The sequence below is a fragment of the Cebidichthys violaceus genome, unplaced genomic scaffold, assembly GCF_023349555.1.
Source record: "Cebidichthys violaceus isolate CVI_PGR_0920_01 unplaced genomic scaffold, fCebVio1.0.p SCAF_1, whole genome shotgun sequence".
Lineage (NCBI taxonomy): Eukaryota > Metazoa > Chordata > Actinopteri > Perciformes > Stichaeidae > Cebidichthys > Cebidichthys violaceus.
The window spans coordinates 21,760,140-21,777,957 of NW_027176262.1; the positions used below are offsets into that span (position 1 = coordinate 21,760,140).

The window sequence follows — 17,818 nt, forward strand, 5'->3', positions numbered from 1 at the left end:
GGGGAAAAGCAGTGCTGATGGTCCAGTTATAGTAACAGCACTTCAGTAAACCAATGCTTGTCATATACTCAAATTGATTGCTCCAAGAAAATGTGATTCAGTTTTTAACATTGTGCGCCACAGTGTCATGACAGCTCTCTGTCGAAACCTGTGAATCAGAGCGGCAGGTTTTTCTTTTCTTTTCTCTCCTTTCACCCGCTGAATGAACGCCCTGCAGCCTCTGAATGAATTCCTCATCTGACATGCAGCAAGAAAGGCTCCCTCCAGGCCACATTACTGCAGGCAACTGTTCAAAGAGTCCATTCCAGCGCTGCGTTGAGGAACCTCTGTTCACGGAGAGAATACAAAGCAGACTGATTCAGCAAAACATAGTGTTATCTGTTATTACGCTTTTCTTTTTCACTTGCCAGAGTTCATTCAACAAAGAAAGCAAAGACACGTGGGCTAATTAATTGAAAGATTGCGAGGCACGTTTTTCGTTTGTTATATATGTAACAACACCAAACTTTCAATCTGCTGCATTTTGTAGCCCCAACAGAGTTTTTTTCTCTGCTGCTGTATTTGCATGGAATGATGTCAAAGGGGCGTGTCAGTCAGGATTACAAGCTGAGAAGATTGAGTAATCACTATGGAGACAGCTTTTAAAGTTTTCCTTTTGTTGGTCTTGTTTGGAGTTAATGCCGTGAAGTTTCTAGGACCTCACTTTTTAATGCCACGTCTGTTTTGTTTTGCTTATTTTCTCACTTTGATTTTGCAAGTAAGAGGCACTTGTGAACTTTAAAATGGACCCTACTGGACACTGGAGAAAATACACAATTTTATTGTTTCATTTTCTGGTAAGTTGGTCTCTCAGCTCATATGTTGCAGCAGTGAGAGATAACTTATTGCAACTTATGTTTTAACATATCAATCACTGTTTGAATTGATCAAGTGTATATGTTTAATCTTTCTGTATAAATGCTTAAAAAGTTGCCTATTCTATCAAAAGAACAAGAGTTTCATTTCTTATTTTCTTTCGATGGTTCCTCAGGTGTTTAATACTACTTCCTCACATGAACCTTCATCTGGAAATACAGTAAATGTGAGCAGTGAGAGACGGTTTGCTGATATCGTCTCAGGGCAGCGTTCGCTTTCCTCCTGGTATTATACATCTGTCGGCTTACACTCCCATAACAGATGGCGAACACAGATGGCTCTTTCCAAAACTGTTTATTCATTTGAAGTGAAAGAAGACACAGTACCAGGTTAGTCATCTGTGCAGCATGGCCTTCCCCATGTAAACTAGGCACAAATGCATAATGTAAATGTATTACATTATTGCTTTTTAAATGCTACTATTTAACCTGTGATTTTTTTAATTTGTATATATATATATATATATATATATATATATATATATATATATATATTGTCATATCTACTATCTATTAGAAATGCTAGTTTAAGTCCTTCTGTATATGACAATGATATCGCTAAATGTTGTATTTTCATTTCACAGTCACTAGACCAGTGATTGTGCATTATCCATGTGTTGACAGGGACAGTTGTGGGAAGGTTGGAAACTGTGTTTGGGAGTCTCACGCCTATCACATACTCAGTGCAAGAGGATGATGGAGAGAACCTGTTCCTCCTCAGCCCCTTCTCAGGGGAGTTCCTATTATCCCGCGGCCTGGATTTCGAAGCACAAAGATTCTACATACTCACTGTGGTGGTGCAGCAGGGGGACTCACAGGGATCCGGTGTCAGGGTGTACTTCAATGTGTTAGATGTGAACGACAACCCCCCTGTTTTCAGCCAGGACACCTTTCCTGCGTCACTGCTGGAAGACGCTCGTGTGGGCACTTGCTTCCTGTCCTTGGATGTGTCAGATATCGATGATGGTAAGTGCAAGAGTACAATATAAATACCACATTCGTCCACCATTTATTTTGGCCCCTGTGGCATTTAAAGGCAAAGTAGAAGCCACAGTCCCCAACAGGATCAAAACGTTGCACAGCAACAGTGAACAACAGACATTGTGGTAAAAAATAAATACTTGTTTATGATGAGTGTGAAATGGCACATTTATTATTCACACATTTCTTAGCTCGACATGCCACATCTGGCAAGTCTAATCGAGACATGATCACACATCTTCTTTATCTTTGTGTTATTTGATTGTGTCCTGCTGAAAATCTCAAATTTAGTTGGCGGCTAAAGTCATTTTATTTTCCAGTGAATTCCTATTCTTGGCCCCTTCAATTGTTGTTAATGAATACTTTATTACTGCAAAGTTAGGCCTTTGAAGAAGGCCCAGTCAATCCTGGCTGATCCTTACCACTCCCTGTCCAAGGTGCTTCTGTCTGGCCGCAGATACAATCTGACTAATAGACAATTTCATTTGTCCCTGCTGTCATTGGCCTTTTAAATAACTCAATGTGATCTTCATATTATATTTATTGTTAATTATTTGTCTGATGGTTATGTGGTTGGTTTCTGTTGTTTGTACAACAAATTGAAATATGCACTTTGCAGCAAACAGGTCTTAGTGCATCATAAGCAAAGTGCAACGTTTTGATCCTTGTTTTATACATAGTACATTATGAGAAAGGCAATCCATCGTTAGTGGTAACGTCATGTATTATCTCTTCCTCTCTGCCAGGTGACAATGGAGACTTGAAACTAAGAGTGGTTGGTGGAGATGAGGAGAAGGTGTTCTTCATAAACACAGCTGGCAGTTTGTGCCTGAACACAGAGTTAGACAGAGAGAGACAACCTCTCTACAATCTAACTGTGACTGCCAGTGACTGTGTCCAGACTGTGTCTTTACAGTTCACCAGCACGGCTCATGTTATTGTGGTGGTTGATGATGTCAATGACAACGCTCCATTGTTCGTGTCAGCCAAAACAGTCAGTGTACCAGAGGACACTGCACTTCATTCTGCTATCATGACCGTGCATGCTGAAGATGAAGACATTGGATCCAACGGGGAAGTTTTATATTATTTGAACGACACTTCCGGTGGCGTGTTTAGCATCGACAACAGGAGTGGAAAAATATACCTGGAGGAGGCATTGGACAGAGAACAGGCAGACACCCTGACTATTACTGTAACAGCCGCTGATGAAGGCTCACCCAGAATGGCAACCGTTATGAATCTCACGATGCACGTTGAGGACGCTAATGACCATGACCCCGAGTTCTCTCAGAGCACCTACAGCTTGACAATCAGAGAGGACATCCCTCGAGGAACGAGCCTGATCCGGGTTCAGGCTCTTGATCAAGACATCGGGACAAATGGACAAGTTGGGTACACGCTGACCCAGGAGGGTCCGTTTGTGGTGGACGCGGTTCGAGGTGTCATCACAGCCATGGACAAACTGGACAGGGAGAGGGATTCAAACTACACCTTAATCATAACAGCCGTAGACAAGGGGAATCTACACAGATCTGCCACTGCTGCTGTCAGTGTCACAGTGTTGGACGTCAACGACTTTGTGCCCCTCTTTACTCCACAAACACTGACCGTGCATGTAACAGAGAGTGATGAGGACCCCGCTCAGCTCACACGTCAGGTGCTGCTGGTTCATCTTAATCAAAGACGTTGTTGAATGTTGATTCCAAAATGTTCATTTCTAGATTGTTTATGTCTTCTTTTTTTTTAACCAGGTATCAGCTTTGGATGAAGATGTAGGCGCCAACAGCCAGCTGACCTATTTTATACAGAAAGGAAATAGCGACGGTTTGTTCTCCATCACTCCCAGTGGCACCTTTCAAATTTTACACAGCCTGGACAGAGAGAGGGAATCATCTTACTTCATCAACGTCGTCGCTGTTGATTCAGGTGATTCAGGCCAAAGTTAAATGTGATCACTTTGTAAAGAGTCACTTCAAACAGTTTGATGAACCATTATTTGCTTTTGTCATGTGAAGGATTGCCGCCTCTAACAGGAACTCTAACCATACAAGTCCTTGTGGATGATGTCAATGACAACCATCCAGAGTTTAGTCAGGAAGTCTACAACACCATAGTGTCTGAGGACAGCCCCACAGGCACCGTGTTTGCCGTGATAACCGCATCTGACGTTGATGAGGGAGTCAGTGGGGAAATAAGGTAACACGTAAAAAGTCCCTCCAAACATTTGAGAGCAATGTTGAGAAGTACCGTCTATAATACAAACTTAAAATACTGCTAAAGCTAGGTCCATCGTGTTTCTAGTGGTGTAGCATTAGGATCACCATTTCTCACACAATAGTCTCAGTGTATTGCTGCACAAGAGCAACTGGAAATCTCTCTCTCAGTATATACAGTGTAATGCTTTATACTTTATCCCAGTTCACTAATAGACTATTACATCCTTTGACCCTCCTTTAGGTATTCCGTGGAGAACCTTGATGTGCCTTTTGACATCGAAGAAATGTCTGGAGAGTTGTTTACAACCGATGTCCTGGACAGGGAGACAGTAGCCATTTACAGGTTGATGGTGATTGGCAGTGATGGGCATCCGACTCAGCCTCTGTCAAGCTCAGTGCTTGTTACCGTTCTCATTGGAGATATTAACGACCACTGGCCCCAGTTTATGAACAGCCCCTATGTGGCCTATGTGCCCACTGAGATGGCTCCAGGTGAGAGTTTTTACTTCCACTTGACAGATATATGTTTCATGGATAACATGGACTTGATAGGATTGAGAGTTTTATTTTGTTTTTCTTTTGTCCTACAGGCTCGGTTGTTTGTGCAGTAAGAGCAACAGATGGGGATACTGAGATGAACGCAGAACTGCATTTTTCTTTGTATGGACAAAGTTCAGATCTGTTTTCCATCCATCCACACAGCGGCACTGTATTCGCTTCAAGGGCTTTCTGGAGAACGGAAGATATCATTGTCCGTGCACATGTGGAAGACGCTGCAGAAAATCCCAAATTTGACATCACTACTATCAGCGTCCGGTTTCAGAACGCCTCTGAGTTTCCAGAAATGACTGTGGATGTTCTGAGTGATTTCCTCTCCGAGGACGAGCCGGTGGGAACATTAGTTGCGGTTGTCTCTGCGACGAGCGCCAGAGCTGATCCAGTCTCCTTTTATCTCGCTTCTGGAAACTTTGAAGACATGTTTCATGTGGAGCAGTTGAGTGGAACGTTGGCCGTGGAGAACCCTCTGGATTATGAAAGCATAAAGGAACTTACCTTGTTGATAGAAGCCAGAGACGCCGGCTCGCCTCCTTTCTCATCGTTTGCAGAAATTCACATAAACATCAGTGATGTAAATGATAACTTCCCTCAGTTCACCCAAGCTGAGTACAGGTGTGAGGTTTTGGAGAACTCCCCGCCATCCTGGGTTTGTGATGTTCTCGCCATCGACGCTGACTCAGGGCTCTACGGCACAGTGCAGTACAATATTACAGAAGGAAACACTGATAGTCTTTTCACAATTGACCCTGAAAATGGTTTACTGAGCACCACTGCAAATTTAGACAGAGAAAACACCCCTGAATTCAATTTAATGGTTGAAGCTGCAGAGCTAAACAACCCTCTTCATAAAGACACAGCAACGGTTATTGTTGTTGTTTTAGACAGAAACGACAACGCACCTCGTTTTTCACAGATTTTTCTCACAGAGGTGCCTGAAGATTCCCCTGTTGGACACACGATTATACAAGTCACCTCAACTGATGACGATGCTGGTGCCAATGCAGGAATAAATTACTCCATAATTGATCAAAGTGATGATCTGCCATTTAATATTGACTTCACCACTGGTGACATAACTGTTAAAAGACTTCTGGACAGGGAGATGCAGGATCATTACATCTTGAAGGTAAACGCAAATGATTCAGCATGGAGTATTAGCACCGACGTCACTATAGTCATTGCAGATGTCAATGACAATAGACCAGTATTTTCACATCATTTTTACAGCGTTGTCCTCCCTGAAACACACGGTAAAGTGGTGTTTGTCATGCAGGTTCTTGCTTTAGATGTAGACATGGGGCAAAACAGTGAGGTTCTGTATGTTATTGAACCTCAAAATGAGCAGTTTTGGGTGGATGCATCCTCTGGTGAGATCTATACAAAGCAGCCATTGACGTTACATAATACTGCTTTTCAAATCTACCAGTTTACGGTTATTGCATTCGATTGTGGCAGTGTTCCTCTGTACAGCAACACTACTGTCACAGTGAGATTAGAACCATATAACCACTATCCACCGATGTTTTTACCTTTCCAGCCTCTGATTGCTATCCCGTATCACATGGATGTTGGTACTGAGGTGGTCCAGTTCACAGCAATAGATCAGGATGTCAGCAACACCAGCGTTGGTATCGAATATGTTTTCAATGGAGGCAATGCATCTGATTTCTTCTGTATCCAAGTCGACAGTGGAAAAGTGATGTTAAACCAGAGTTTGATAGAGAGCGTACATTTGTTTTTCACAGTATTAGTTATTGCAAAAGATCAGGGCGCCCCCTCTTTGTCATCACAGACTGAAATCACTTTTGAAATTACTGGGAGGAATCAATTTCCTCCAAGCTTCAGAGAGCCGGATGTGATTTTCTCCGTCCCTGAGGACTTGCCGGTTGGATCAGTAATTGGGAAAATTCATGCAGAAGATCGAGATTACGGTCCCAATGGTGCCATCATGTACTGCATAATGCCAGAAAATCACGATTTATCATTCTCTGTAGGAGAAGCATCTGGGCTGCTAACACTGATCAGAGAGCTTGACTTTGAAAAAGAAGTTATATATCATCTCCAAATCAAAGCCCTGGATGGAGGCTGGGTCTCTCAAACCGGCATGTTAAATGTTACAGTGGTAGTAATGGATGTGAATGACAATCCTCCGGTCTTTTCGTCCTCAGAGTACATCACGTCAGTGCCTGAAAACTCAGAAATTGGAACAAATGTCCTAGTTGTGAACGCTACGGATGCTGATTCAGGTGCTCAAATATCCTACTCTCTTATTGCTGGCCATGTGGATAAATTTGCAATTGATTCAAGAAATGGCACTATCACCACTTCGGACGTCTTTGATTATGAGCGAGAGCAGATCTTTGATATAACGATTAAAGCTTTGAACATTGGTGGTCATGCTTTATTTAGTTTGGCACATATTGTCATCCAAATCTCAGACGTCAATGAGTTCACACCTACATTCAGACAAAAAGAATACAACTTTTCTGCATTTAAAAACGTGCCTGTTGGAACTAGGATCGGAAAAGTGACAGCTACAGATTATGACCTTGGCCCTGAAGGTCAGGTGTTTTACCTGATGTTTGGTCAAAGCAAATACATGGGCTTTGAAATCAACAAACTTTCTGGAGAAATATACACAACTGGCAGTTTGAGAAAACAAGGCAACAGTCACATAGTTTTAAAAGTTCTGGCGAAGAACTCTGGTGTTCTCACTGGCATGGGCGTAGACGAAACTTTGATCCACATCAGTGTGATTGACACGAACGACCCACCCGTTTTCACCACTGCACTTTATTTGACCAATGTTGCAGAAAACAGCTCGGTTGGGACACCTACGATAACGGTGAGTGCTCTGGATGAGGACTCCGTTTTGGACTGGAATAGTTTCTTCTTCAGCATTGAAAATGGAAACACTAACTTCTCTTTTGCCATTGAGCCATCCAGTGGTGTTATTTCAGTAAACGCTCCACTTGACAGAGAACTCGGGCCAGTTTATAACCTGACCGTTACAGCCACTGATAATGGCTCTCCGCCAGCCACTGGGACTACGAATGTCATAGTGACTATCGACGACGTTAACGACAACGCTCCCAAACTCACATTCACTGAGACTCAAGTGAAGGAAAATCAGCCTCAAGGCACAGTAGTTGCCAAATTAAATGCATCTGATTCAGATTTTCCGCCGAACGGGGGACCTTTTACCTACTGGTTGGTAAATCCTTCAACAGGAAGTGCTTTTTCACTGACTCCTGATGGAGTTTTATTCACCACACGGACTATTGATCGGGAACAAATCGCTATGTATCACATCCCTGTGGCTGTTAGGGATGCAGGGATCCCTCCGCAGTCATCAACAACAACGATCCACATCATGATTGTGGATGAAAACGATAGCCCTTCACTGCCCAGAAATATCGTCATCGAGGTGAAATATTTTGGCAGTTCTTTCCAAGGAGGGATGATTGGAAACGTCCATCCTGAGGATCAGGATGAGTCCGATTCATTCAACTGCGCCATCAAAAACGGACAAATGAATATGTTCATAATACCTAATGGCACATGTGAGCTGTGGTCCTCTCCTTTTCAAGGCGAGGCTACATTTAACATCACAGTTGAGGCTACAGACCAGCTCCACTTCCCAGTCAACAACAGCATCTATGTGAACTACAAAGGTTTCACAAATGCTTCCATAGACAGCTGCATATTATTCTATGTGTCATCATCATCATCAATGGAAGTCTTTATGTCAAATAAGTATTTGCGGTTTGTGAAAGCTCTGGACAGTCTGTTTAACCTACAGACCTCTAAGACTCATGTATTTGGAATCAAACATATTGGCAGTGAAATCCTTCTATTAGCTGCGGTGAAAAATTACAACGGTCAATATCTTAGCAGAGAGGTAGCCATTGGCATCTCTGTAGGCCATAAGAAATTACTAGAAGGCCATAGCAATGTGACGATTTCTCACATCACAAGCGATCCGTGTCTCATCGGCCCTTGTCTAAATGGGGCAGCGTGCAAGAAAAACATTTACATCAGCCAGGATGTTGCTATTCTGGAAAGCTCGGCAGTCATCTTTGTGTCGCCGCAGAAAGAGATTTTTAATTGCACCTGTCCAGCTGGCTTCACCGGGACACTGTGTGAAGATGACATAGACGAATGTGAGGTGAATCCCTGTGAGAACAAAGGCACCTGTGTGAATACTGCAGGAAGATTCTACTGTCACTGTCAGAGTGGCTTCTCTGGCTCTTTCTGCTCTACCGATATAGATGAATGCCTGAAGCTGAAGTGCAAAAACGGGGGAACTTGTTCTTCCACTCAGGACGGATATCACTGTCACTGCGTGCCCGGATTTGAGGGTAGACTTTGGTGTATTAAAAAAAAATAACATTATATTGCATGATTAGAATCCAGAATCTCTTCAAAGTCTGGGTTTTATTTGTTTGTGTTTTCCAGGAGAAATGTGTGAGCACCTCATAGACCACTGTAGATCAACCCCTTGTGTTCAGGGCAGCTGCATCAATTCACAGACAGGATTCTCCTGTCATTGTCCCTTCGGTAAGAATAACGCATAAAGAAGGCTCTTTAAAGCAAAAGTTAAATATTTTGGGAAGTTTGTTCATTTTGTGGAAAGTTAGATGAGAAGTTCTATACCACTTATCTGTCAGTTAAATAGAAGGCCACAGCCAGCAGCTGGTTAGCTTAGCTTAGCACAAAGACGGGAAACATGGTGAAACTGCTGGCCTGGCTTTGTCCAAAGGTAACAGACAGCAGACACCAGTACACTCCATCAGAAGGGCTTGTCGGATGGTTGAATAGCTACTGAAACCCCATACCCCCACACCTTCCCAATGTCTCTTTTCTCATTCCTTACGTAATGGCTTCTGTCAATTTTCATTTGTAACAAATGAGTGCAAAAAAAATGCATCCTTAAAAAGAAACCGCACAAGAGGCATCTCATATGAACAAGCTCTCGTCTATCCCCTGTAAAAAAAATTGCAATTCAGTTTTAACTAGTGACCTTAAAGGTGCTGCTTTTGGATTTTGTTTCCTTTGAACAGAGCCAGGCTAACTGATTCCCCCAATTTCCAGTCTTTGTGCTAAGCTAACCGGCTGCTAGCTGTAGCTTATATCTAATTGATAGAATATGAGTGGTATCAATCTTATTATCTAACTTTCCACAAGACAGCAAAGAAGTGTACTTTGCAAAATGTTGGACTATTCCTCTACATGTCATAAAATATACCCTAACATTTCCAAGTTACAACTGAGAACAATTTACAAACAATATGTTCCATCTTTGTTTTAGGAGTCAGTGGAGTCCACTGTGAGGACCACAGCTATGGCTTTGAGGAGCTGTCCTTCATGGAGTTTCCCCCGTTGGATCGCAGGACTAATTTAATCTCTCTAGAGTTTGCGACAGTGCAGAGGAACTCCCTGCTCCTGTACAACCCCGGAGGACCATCTAGCAGGGAGTTCATTGCACTGGAGATACTGAATGGAGCCATACATCTCTCTTATGACCTGGGCCCAGGACCTGTGAGGCTGCAGACACACAAGCAAGTGGCCGATGGATATTTCCATAGTGTCACTGCTAGGAGGATTGGGAACGTGAGTTTTAGTTATGTCAGCACATACACAAGGTTAATGAGATGGCATTTTTTTAAATTGGAAATGAAAGAGGTCAATCTGAAAAGACTGATGTCGCACTACTTGCATTTAACAGATGGGTTCCTTGCATGTGGACAACTGCACAGACATTGAGAACAATGGATTTTGTTTTTCACGGAGTGATGGCAGTAGCTTCAAGAGGTAGCAGTGAAATAATCATTCTTAATTACGCACAATTCATAATTCCATTCTTTGGCCTTGTGTTGAACCTTCATCAATGACCTCTCTCTGTCTTCATCTACAATCAGAACACTAGATGTTGGCAGTAATATGACGTTCGGAGGAACGAGGACTTTTGAATCTATTTTACTGCTTCCTGCTCAGATTAAAACCCATGACTTTGTTGGATGTATTCGTAACGTTTATGTAAATGGTATCCTGCTGAGACCTTCAACGGCCCTAGCAACATATAACATCCTGGAAAGGTAAGCATTTAGTATACACAATTCAATTTCTTTCGATAATAATAAACTTTGGGGTTCCGAGTCATGCTGGGCACCTTAGTTGTATCACACCGCCTCTCTCCCAACTCATTTACTATCATACCTCTACTGCCCCCACCTGACAAAAGCATGAAAATAGCAAAACATATTTTAAATATGGAATATATGGAAAAATGTATCTTTTTTTTGTCTATACATTTCAACAACTTGTCTTTGTAACTCGTTTTTTGTTCAATAAAGGTGTCCTCGGACAACACCATCACCATGTCATAGCAACCCATGTAAGAACAGCGGCTTGTGCCATGACTTTTGGTCTGACTATCTTTGTGAGTGCAAAAGCCCTTTTACTGGAAGCAACTGTGCTAAAGGTAAATATACATTTAATAAACATTTTTGTTTGACTTTCATCAATTCCATAATACTCTTTTTTCATGTTCTCTCTTCTTAAATAGAAATGTCAGAGGGGCTTGTTTTGCGATTTGATGGGAATGACTACATTGAGTATGTCATCAAGGAGCGATTCAAGAGAGACTACCTGCTAAAAGACTTGTTGGATGATGAAAAAGAAGGAAACGCCAGAGACCAAAGTGGGATTAACATCAAGTTTAAGACCCAAGATAATGGAGTGTTAATATTTGTTGTTGGGCAGACAGGATACACTACGCTGCAGGTCGGTATAGATTGCACTTAAACAGATATTTACTCATCTTGGATTTATGTTTGAAGTGTGAAATTGCTTGTTTTTTTTCTGTCTCCCTCAGATAAAACACAGAAAGCTTGTGTACATCACCAAAGACACTCTGTCAGGCCACCTGTCAGAGTTCATTGTGGACTCCCCCGTGGCCGACGGGTTTTGGCATGTCCTCTCCTTGTTCAGCAATGGACAGAACACATTTCTGCTTCTGGATGGTGAATCCGTCTTGAACATCACCGGCCGCAGTATGGATATCACTCCTGTTAGTGTGGAAAGGATTATTTTTGGTGCAGCTCTGACAAGTGATTCAAACCTACAGCAGTTAGGTAAATATACACCTAACATTTCATTAAGTGTTAATATGTGAACCAGACATAAAAAGGCCAAAACATGTGGGTGTGGGAATAGAACTAAAATGAAATTATCAACTGACAGGTTTTTTATTGTTGTTGTTGTTGTTTTTTTAGCATTTTTGAGTAACAATGAACAATTGTCAACTTCATTATTTTGATGGCAGGGTTTACTGGCTGTGTGCAGTATTTCAATGTGAGCGGTTACACCCTGCCTGTCAGTGGACGGAGTGTGATGATGGACGTCTGGCCGAGCTCCACTCTTGTCCAGTCGAGCTGCAGCTCTCCGGGTGTCTGCCTCCCCTCGCCGTGCTCTGAGGAGGACACAGCCAGGAGGCGTTGTCTCTCTGCACACTGTCAAAACCGGCGGAGCGTGTGTGGTCCCGGCGTGCAGAACAGGTCCTGCGTCTGTTTACACAACGTTTCTGACCACGCCTGTGATATCTGCATCTCTGCAACAGAGAGCCGTAATCAATGCTCCGAGATACAGGGCAGTGTGCCTCTGTGGCTCATAGCTGTGATTCTTCCTGTGATCTCCGTCCTGGTGATTATAGGATTGTGTGTTGCCCTTTACAGAGTGAGGCGTAAGAATGCAAAGTGTCAGAGTGATAGCTCGCCAAAGAAAACAGAGCAAGGGACAGACAATGTAGCGTTTCGCTGTGATGACAACAGAACTCTTGCCGATGTCACGTGTGCAGAAAAAGAGAAACAACACGACCCAATGAGCGCCGATCAGCAGAGGTTAAGTGTGGAGTTTTGCGGTGATGCCAGTCAATCAAGTGTTCAGCCGGTGCCAAACAGTGAGCTGGACTATTATGAAATCGGCAGCATCTCTAGTGCACTTCACTCAGACACTGCCTCACTGACACACCACCTGTACGACACAAAGTGTGTGAAAGCTGATCCTAAACGGTGGGGAGAGTTGAGGATGCTGTTAGCAGGATTTAAGAAAGAACGCTCCAATGGAGAGAGGCCGAAAAGTCCTACGGAACCTCAAGGTGTCTCTTTCCTAAACAAGCAGTTGGTGACTAAGATCGATGCAGAGCACTCCCGGCAAACACCGCCTTGTTACCAAAAGAAGTTCGTACAACCAGAGTTCATGGAACCGGCACAATGCCTCACTTTTGAAGAAATTAGTAAATTAAACACTCCTCTGGAGCAAACAATGTCACCTCGAGCATCCTTAAGGCCTGAACCTGCCAAGTCCGCCACGATGATCGATGCTTCGTCTGACAGTGAAACAGACAGCACATCCGCCTGCTCAGAGTCTGAGTGTGGACTGTTTTCTCTCATCAGCACCAGGAGATGTATACATGGCCAGTCATCCCTGTCAGCGTGCAGCTTCACACATACCTGTGGTTCTGCTGCAGGTCAGCATGAAGCTCAGAGTGCTCCGTCCAGTATGTTTGAGCAATGGGAAAGTATTTTAAAAATGCAACTACCTTTCAGCAGCTATGCTCCTGTATTTGAGGATCTGGCATGTCTACCCACTGAGCCCTGTCATAGCAATGATAGTCAAAGTGACATAGAGGAGATTATCTGATGGCCATTTGGTGTGGTGAATGAGTCAGGTGGAGAAATGGTAAATGCTTAGGCAGTTACTTCATTGAAATTAATTGATCCATCAAAATTGATTAAAAATGTTAATTAATGACATGTAAATCATATGTTTTAGTTTACACTTTGACCAGGCAGTGAAAGATGTTTCACATAAACCAAAACTCTTGATCTTTTCATGTTTACATGGTTACCATTTATCTGGTGATGATCGTTAAATGTTTAAATCCCATGTCAAGACGACCACGTTTAATGTAAATATCACACAAACTATTTCTATGCCTCTAACAGTTCCCGTCTTCTCTGTTTCTTAACCTCCTAACTTCTAGTACTATTCCTTGGAAAAAATGACAGAACAAGAATTAATCAGGAATAGCTGCTTAACCATTAGGCTTATATACCTGTCCATTGTAAGTAAACCAAACTATATTATCATCCCATTACCATGGATGCAACGAAGGAACAAATATGATTTTTATCCTTGCCTAGTATAAAATGTCAAAGGCATACCACCATTAAAAGACCATGGACAATCATGCAACTGAATGTGATCTCTTCCTCTGACTTCAACTGTATCTATACGTTTGATGAAAATACACTCAAATACAACATTTATGATACAATTCATATGGAAATCTCAGTGTTTTGGCCATTACTGTTTACAAGTTGACTGTTTACGGGGAGTTTTACTTCAAGACACATTTCAATCCCATATAGCCTTATTACAATTAACATAAATCTCCCTCCAAAATTTAAATAGTTTTAAAAACAATGCATATTGTTCAACATTCATATGACTCAGGAGCTCCATGCTGTACAGGCAGATACATGCAGAATAGGAGGCCCCAATTACTCTGCTGTAGGTATCCACACATTCCTATGGATGCAACGAAGTCTGTCGCCATCTGACGGCTGTATTAAGTACTAAGAGCCAGGACCTGCGGTCAGGGCAGGCAAAAAAAACCGAATAATGCTAAAATAAAATAAATATTAATATTTATCTACTGATCTGTGCTATCAATGTAATTTCTGTATGATTCCAATCATTTCAAGCATTTTTATAATCAAAATCGCTGAATTAGCGCATGTCCTGTTCAAACAGAGGAGACAGTGAGGCGAGGCAGCGACGAGCTGTTCCTCACCTCAGATTGTGAATCCTCACTAACTGGGTTGAGCGCGTGCCTTTTGCTTTCTCATTGTTTGTCACCACTGTAATATTTGTAGACACTTTTATTACATGTCCTTTCTTTACATAGAATAATGTATTTCACGTCTGTGTAGAACATATTTAGTGTTGCTGATGTGACAGAAACCGCAATGAAAAAGCACAGAGGGACAAACAGTACCTCTGCCTCACTGAAGGGGGCGTGCGAGAGCCCACGGGTCGGGTTTATGCTTGTTCTGTCGTTGCTCTTCTTCTACACTTCTCTTCTTCTTCTTCTTCTATTTTGCTTTGACCACAACAATGTAAGATTATATATCTAAGCTTAAAAATGTCTCAAAAACAAGGAAATATGACCAAATCAACAGCAATTCAGCGTCGGACAGGTAAGGTAACCTTTTATGTGTTTGTTGTTCTCTTTATACATCCGGGGTTGTTACACCGGAATCTCACGCTGTGGCGCCCGCGAGCGCTCCGCTTCTGAAACGCTCCCGGTGGAATCAAATATGTACTTTACCTGTGTGTGTGTGTGTGTGTGTGTGTGTGTGTGTGTGTGTGTGTGTGTGTGTGTGTAAATAATGCTGATATGAAAAACAACCAGTAGTCAATGTGCAAGCTGCCAATTGAATGGCGATTTAAGCTTCTCTATTGGGTTCATATAATTGTAAATCTGACTTCACCGCACGTCACTGGGCCCTGGTCCCTGGTGTAGTAGTCCACTTCTGTAATCTAGTCTATGGTTAAGTGCTTGTGAACATATTTAAATCCATGACAAAGAGTCTGAACTCGACAGTTTTATTTCTTTCTATTAGCTCATTACATCCCTTGTATGTGTACAGTGCAGTTTTTGTAAAGCAATTACATCTGATATTTCCATTTAGATATCATTATCATCTGAACTGCAGGCTTTACATTAAAGAAACAATGTCATTTACCTATCGTGCCAAGCTTTAATACAAATAATCACGTTTCATTTGTCATATTTCTTGCAAATGAAGCCAAACTTTTTGACTGGATGACTGAGGTATTATTCTGTTATCAGAATGAAAGATTTATCTCTATTCCAATCCTAGCTTTCATTTTCCTCATCAAAGTCTGCTTGATATCTTGAGTCTTGAAACAATATATGATGGGATTGACAGTAGCAGGGAAAAGACTGTACAACAATACCAATAAAATACGCACATCTAAACTGAAAGAAAATCCAACAGTATTGGCTACATAAACAAAACACCTGGGAAGGTAAAAGAGGCAAGTGATGACAATTTGTGGGGTGCAAGTTGATAAGGTTCTCTTACGGCCTGCAGCATTGGACATTTTCAAAATAACCACAAAGATGGAGATGTAAGAAAACAAGATGAATACAAGAGGAAGCAGGAGACAAAACATGGCCGTGCAGAGAGCAGTGACCTCTACAATTTGAACATTCTCACCACATGCCTGGCTTGTTATAGAAATGTGGTCACAGTAGCACTGAGCAATGCTATTTGATTTACAGAAAGGTAAAGTGAGGGCATGGATTACAATGGTCACCATCAAGGGCAGAGGGATGAACCAAGCAAAGCCACAGAGCACAGATATGTTGTTGTTTGTGATTAGGACAGGATAACGCAGTGGAATACATATTGCAATAAAGCGATCGAGAGCCATCACCAACAAGATGAAAGAAGTTACTGATCCTAAATAATGAACAAAGAACATCTGTGTAAAGCACCCATAAAATGAAATGATGCCATCACCAAACCAGTATTTTGATATGATCTTCGGGAGAGTCAAAGTGCCAAATGTTAAGTCATTCAGTGCCAGGTGACAAAAGACCAGATATGTGGGTTTTTGCAGGGACTTCACCTGGACAACAAATATTAAAATGAAAATGTTTCCTATTGCAATAGCGAGATAGAAGAAAAAGAGCAGAGCTGACACAGGTCCGTAATATTTTGGACTAAGTCCAGGGAATCCAAGAATGAGGAAGCTTCTCATCCCTGTAAAATTGGCAATCATAATTTTAAGTTTACATTAAGAAACTAGAAACAAGACATGAAATGAAGACCTGCAAGGTAAGCGCACTGATTAGACTGTTACAATATTAAATGCAGGATACACTATCAATATACCATATATTTCAAAAGAGATATCCAAGACCCATCTATTCCAAATGATCCCCTATATCTGAAAATCACTTATTCCAATAAGTGTATCTAATGACTCTGATTCTCTCCTGTCTGAATACGGCTCTAACTTGGAGGTGATATCCAGGACTACATTACAATGAGTGGATGCCAGGTTGTATCAGCCATTTATCAAGTTTGATGTGACCTATCCTCAAAGGATCATCATGTTAATCAAAGAGCCATGCGTTTGTTTGTTGTTTTCTATTTCCAACAAGTTAAACTGAGGAACACAAAACATCTAATTATCTACTTTTTTAAAAGCTTGGATTAAACCAAAAGTCAGTATTAAGAAAAAAAAAAAATATATATAAAAAATATATATATACACATATACAGTATACTGTTAAAAATGTAATTATATTAATATTCTACTTTCCCTCAATAGTGGCTATTTCAACAAAGATAAAAGCACTATAATGCTGACATTAAATGTATTAATTACATTTGAAATATATTTTTTAGCCCCAAATATAGAATGATTAACCTGTTAAGCCCGACGGACTTTGCCTGTTATTTCCAGCTTCTTATAGGCAATGGTGATTTCTTCTATTGTTATTGATCTAATGCTCAGACAAATCTGTCTCTTTCTGCCCTTTGAATTATCCGTCTGGTGGAAACATTGTGCAGCGATGTACCAAAAAAAAAAAGGTTTTTGCAAACCCTCAATGAAAGGAATAAATATTTGTAACAAGGATTAGTCTTCTCAGCCGTCTGACTGTACCGAATCAAAGGGTTTGTGGCAGCCGATTCCAAACTTTTGAACATGTAAATATTCCTGCTGTTTTTATGCTTATGATGATGTAATTCAAAGCTCCTGGTTGAGGTTGGAGAAAGACTGTGGCCTCACATGCTAAAATCCCCTAGGTGTGAATTGTAATGCATCTCAGTTGGCTTGATCTAGTGTTAGAAATAATAATGTACAACTTTAAAAATGTTATTGGCACATTTTAATCTGGCTCATTGAAATATAACAAAATGTTAACGAAACACTTAGTAGATGTGAAAGAAAAGTATGAAAATATGGAACTATTGTCTCTTGTATACAACATTTTTGTTTTATTTGAATGCCACATGGGTCATGTCACTTTCTCACAAT

At 41.4% G+C, this 17,818-nt stretch overlaps 2 protein-coding genes and 1 long non-coding RNA gene across 3 annotated transcripts; 2 read left to right on the top strand and 1 right to left on the bottom strand.

The window, feature by feature from the left end:
* The first annotated feature begins 8,825 nt into the window (after positions 1-8,825).
* Positions 8,826-10,065, top strand: LOC137884232 (uncharacterized). Its single transcript, XR_011104718.1, has 3 exons — positions 8,826-9,033; positions 9,131-9,232; positions 9,984-10,065. It is a non-coding gene; the product is annotated as an uncharacterized lncRNA (long non-coding RNA).
* A 1,177-nt stretch (positions 10,066-11,242) lies between these two features.
* Positions 11,243-14,009, top strand: LOC137865849 (protocadherin Fat 4). Its single transcript, XM_068708134.1, has 3 exons — positions 11,243-11,458; positions 11,550-11,808; positions 12,000-14,009. The coding sequence occupies exons 1-3, from the start codon at positions 11,243-11,245 to the stop codon at positions 13,373-13,375; spliced, it is 1,851 nt and encodes a 616-aa protein (XP_068564235.1). The 3' UTR covers positions 13,376-14,009.
* Positions 14,010-15,589: 1,580 nt separating this feature from the next.
* On the bottom strand, positions 15,590-16,552 carry LOC137884293 (olfactory receptor 2AT4-like). Its single transcript, XM_068726071.1, has one exon. It carries the CDS (start codon positions 16,550-16,552, stop codon positions 15,590-15,592), a length of 963 nt encoding a protein of 320 aa, XP_068582172.1.
* Positions 16,553-17,818: the final 1,266 nt, after the last annotated feature.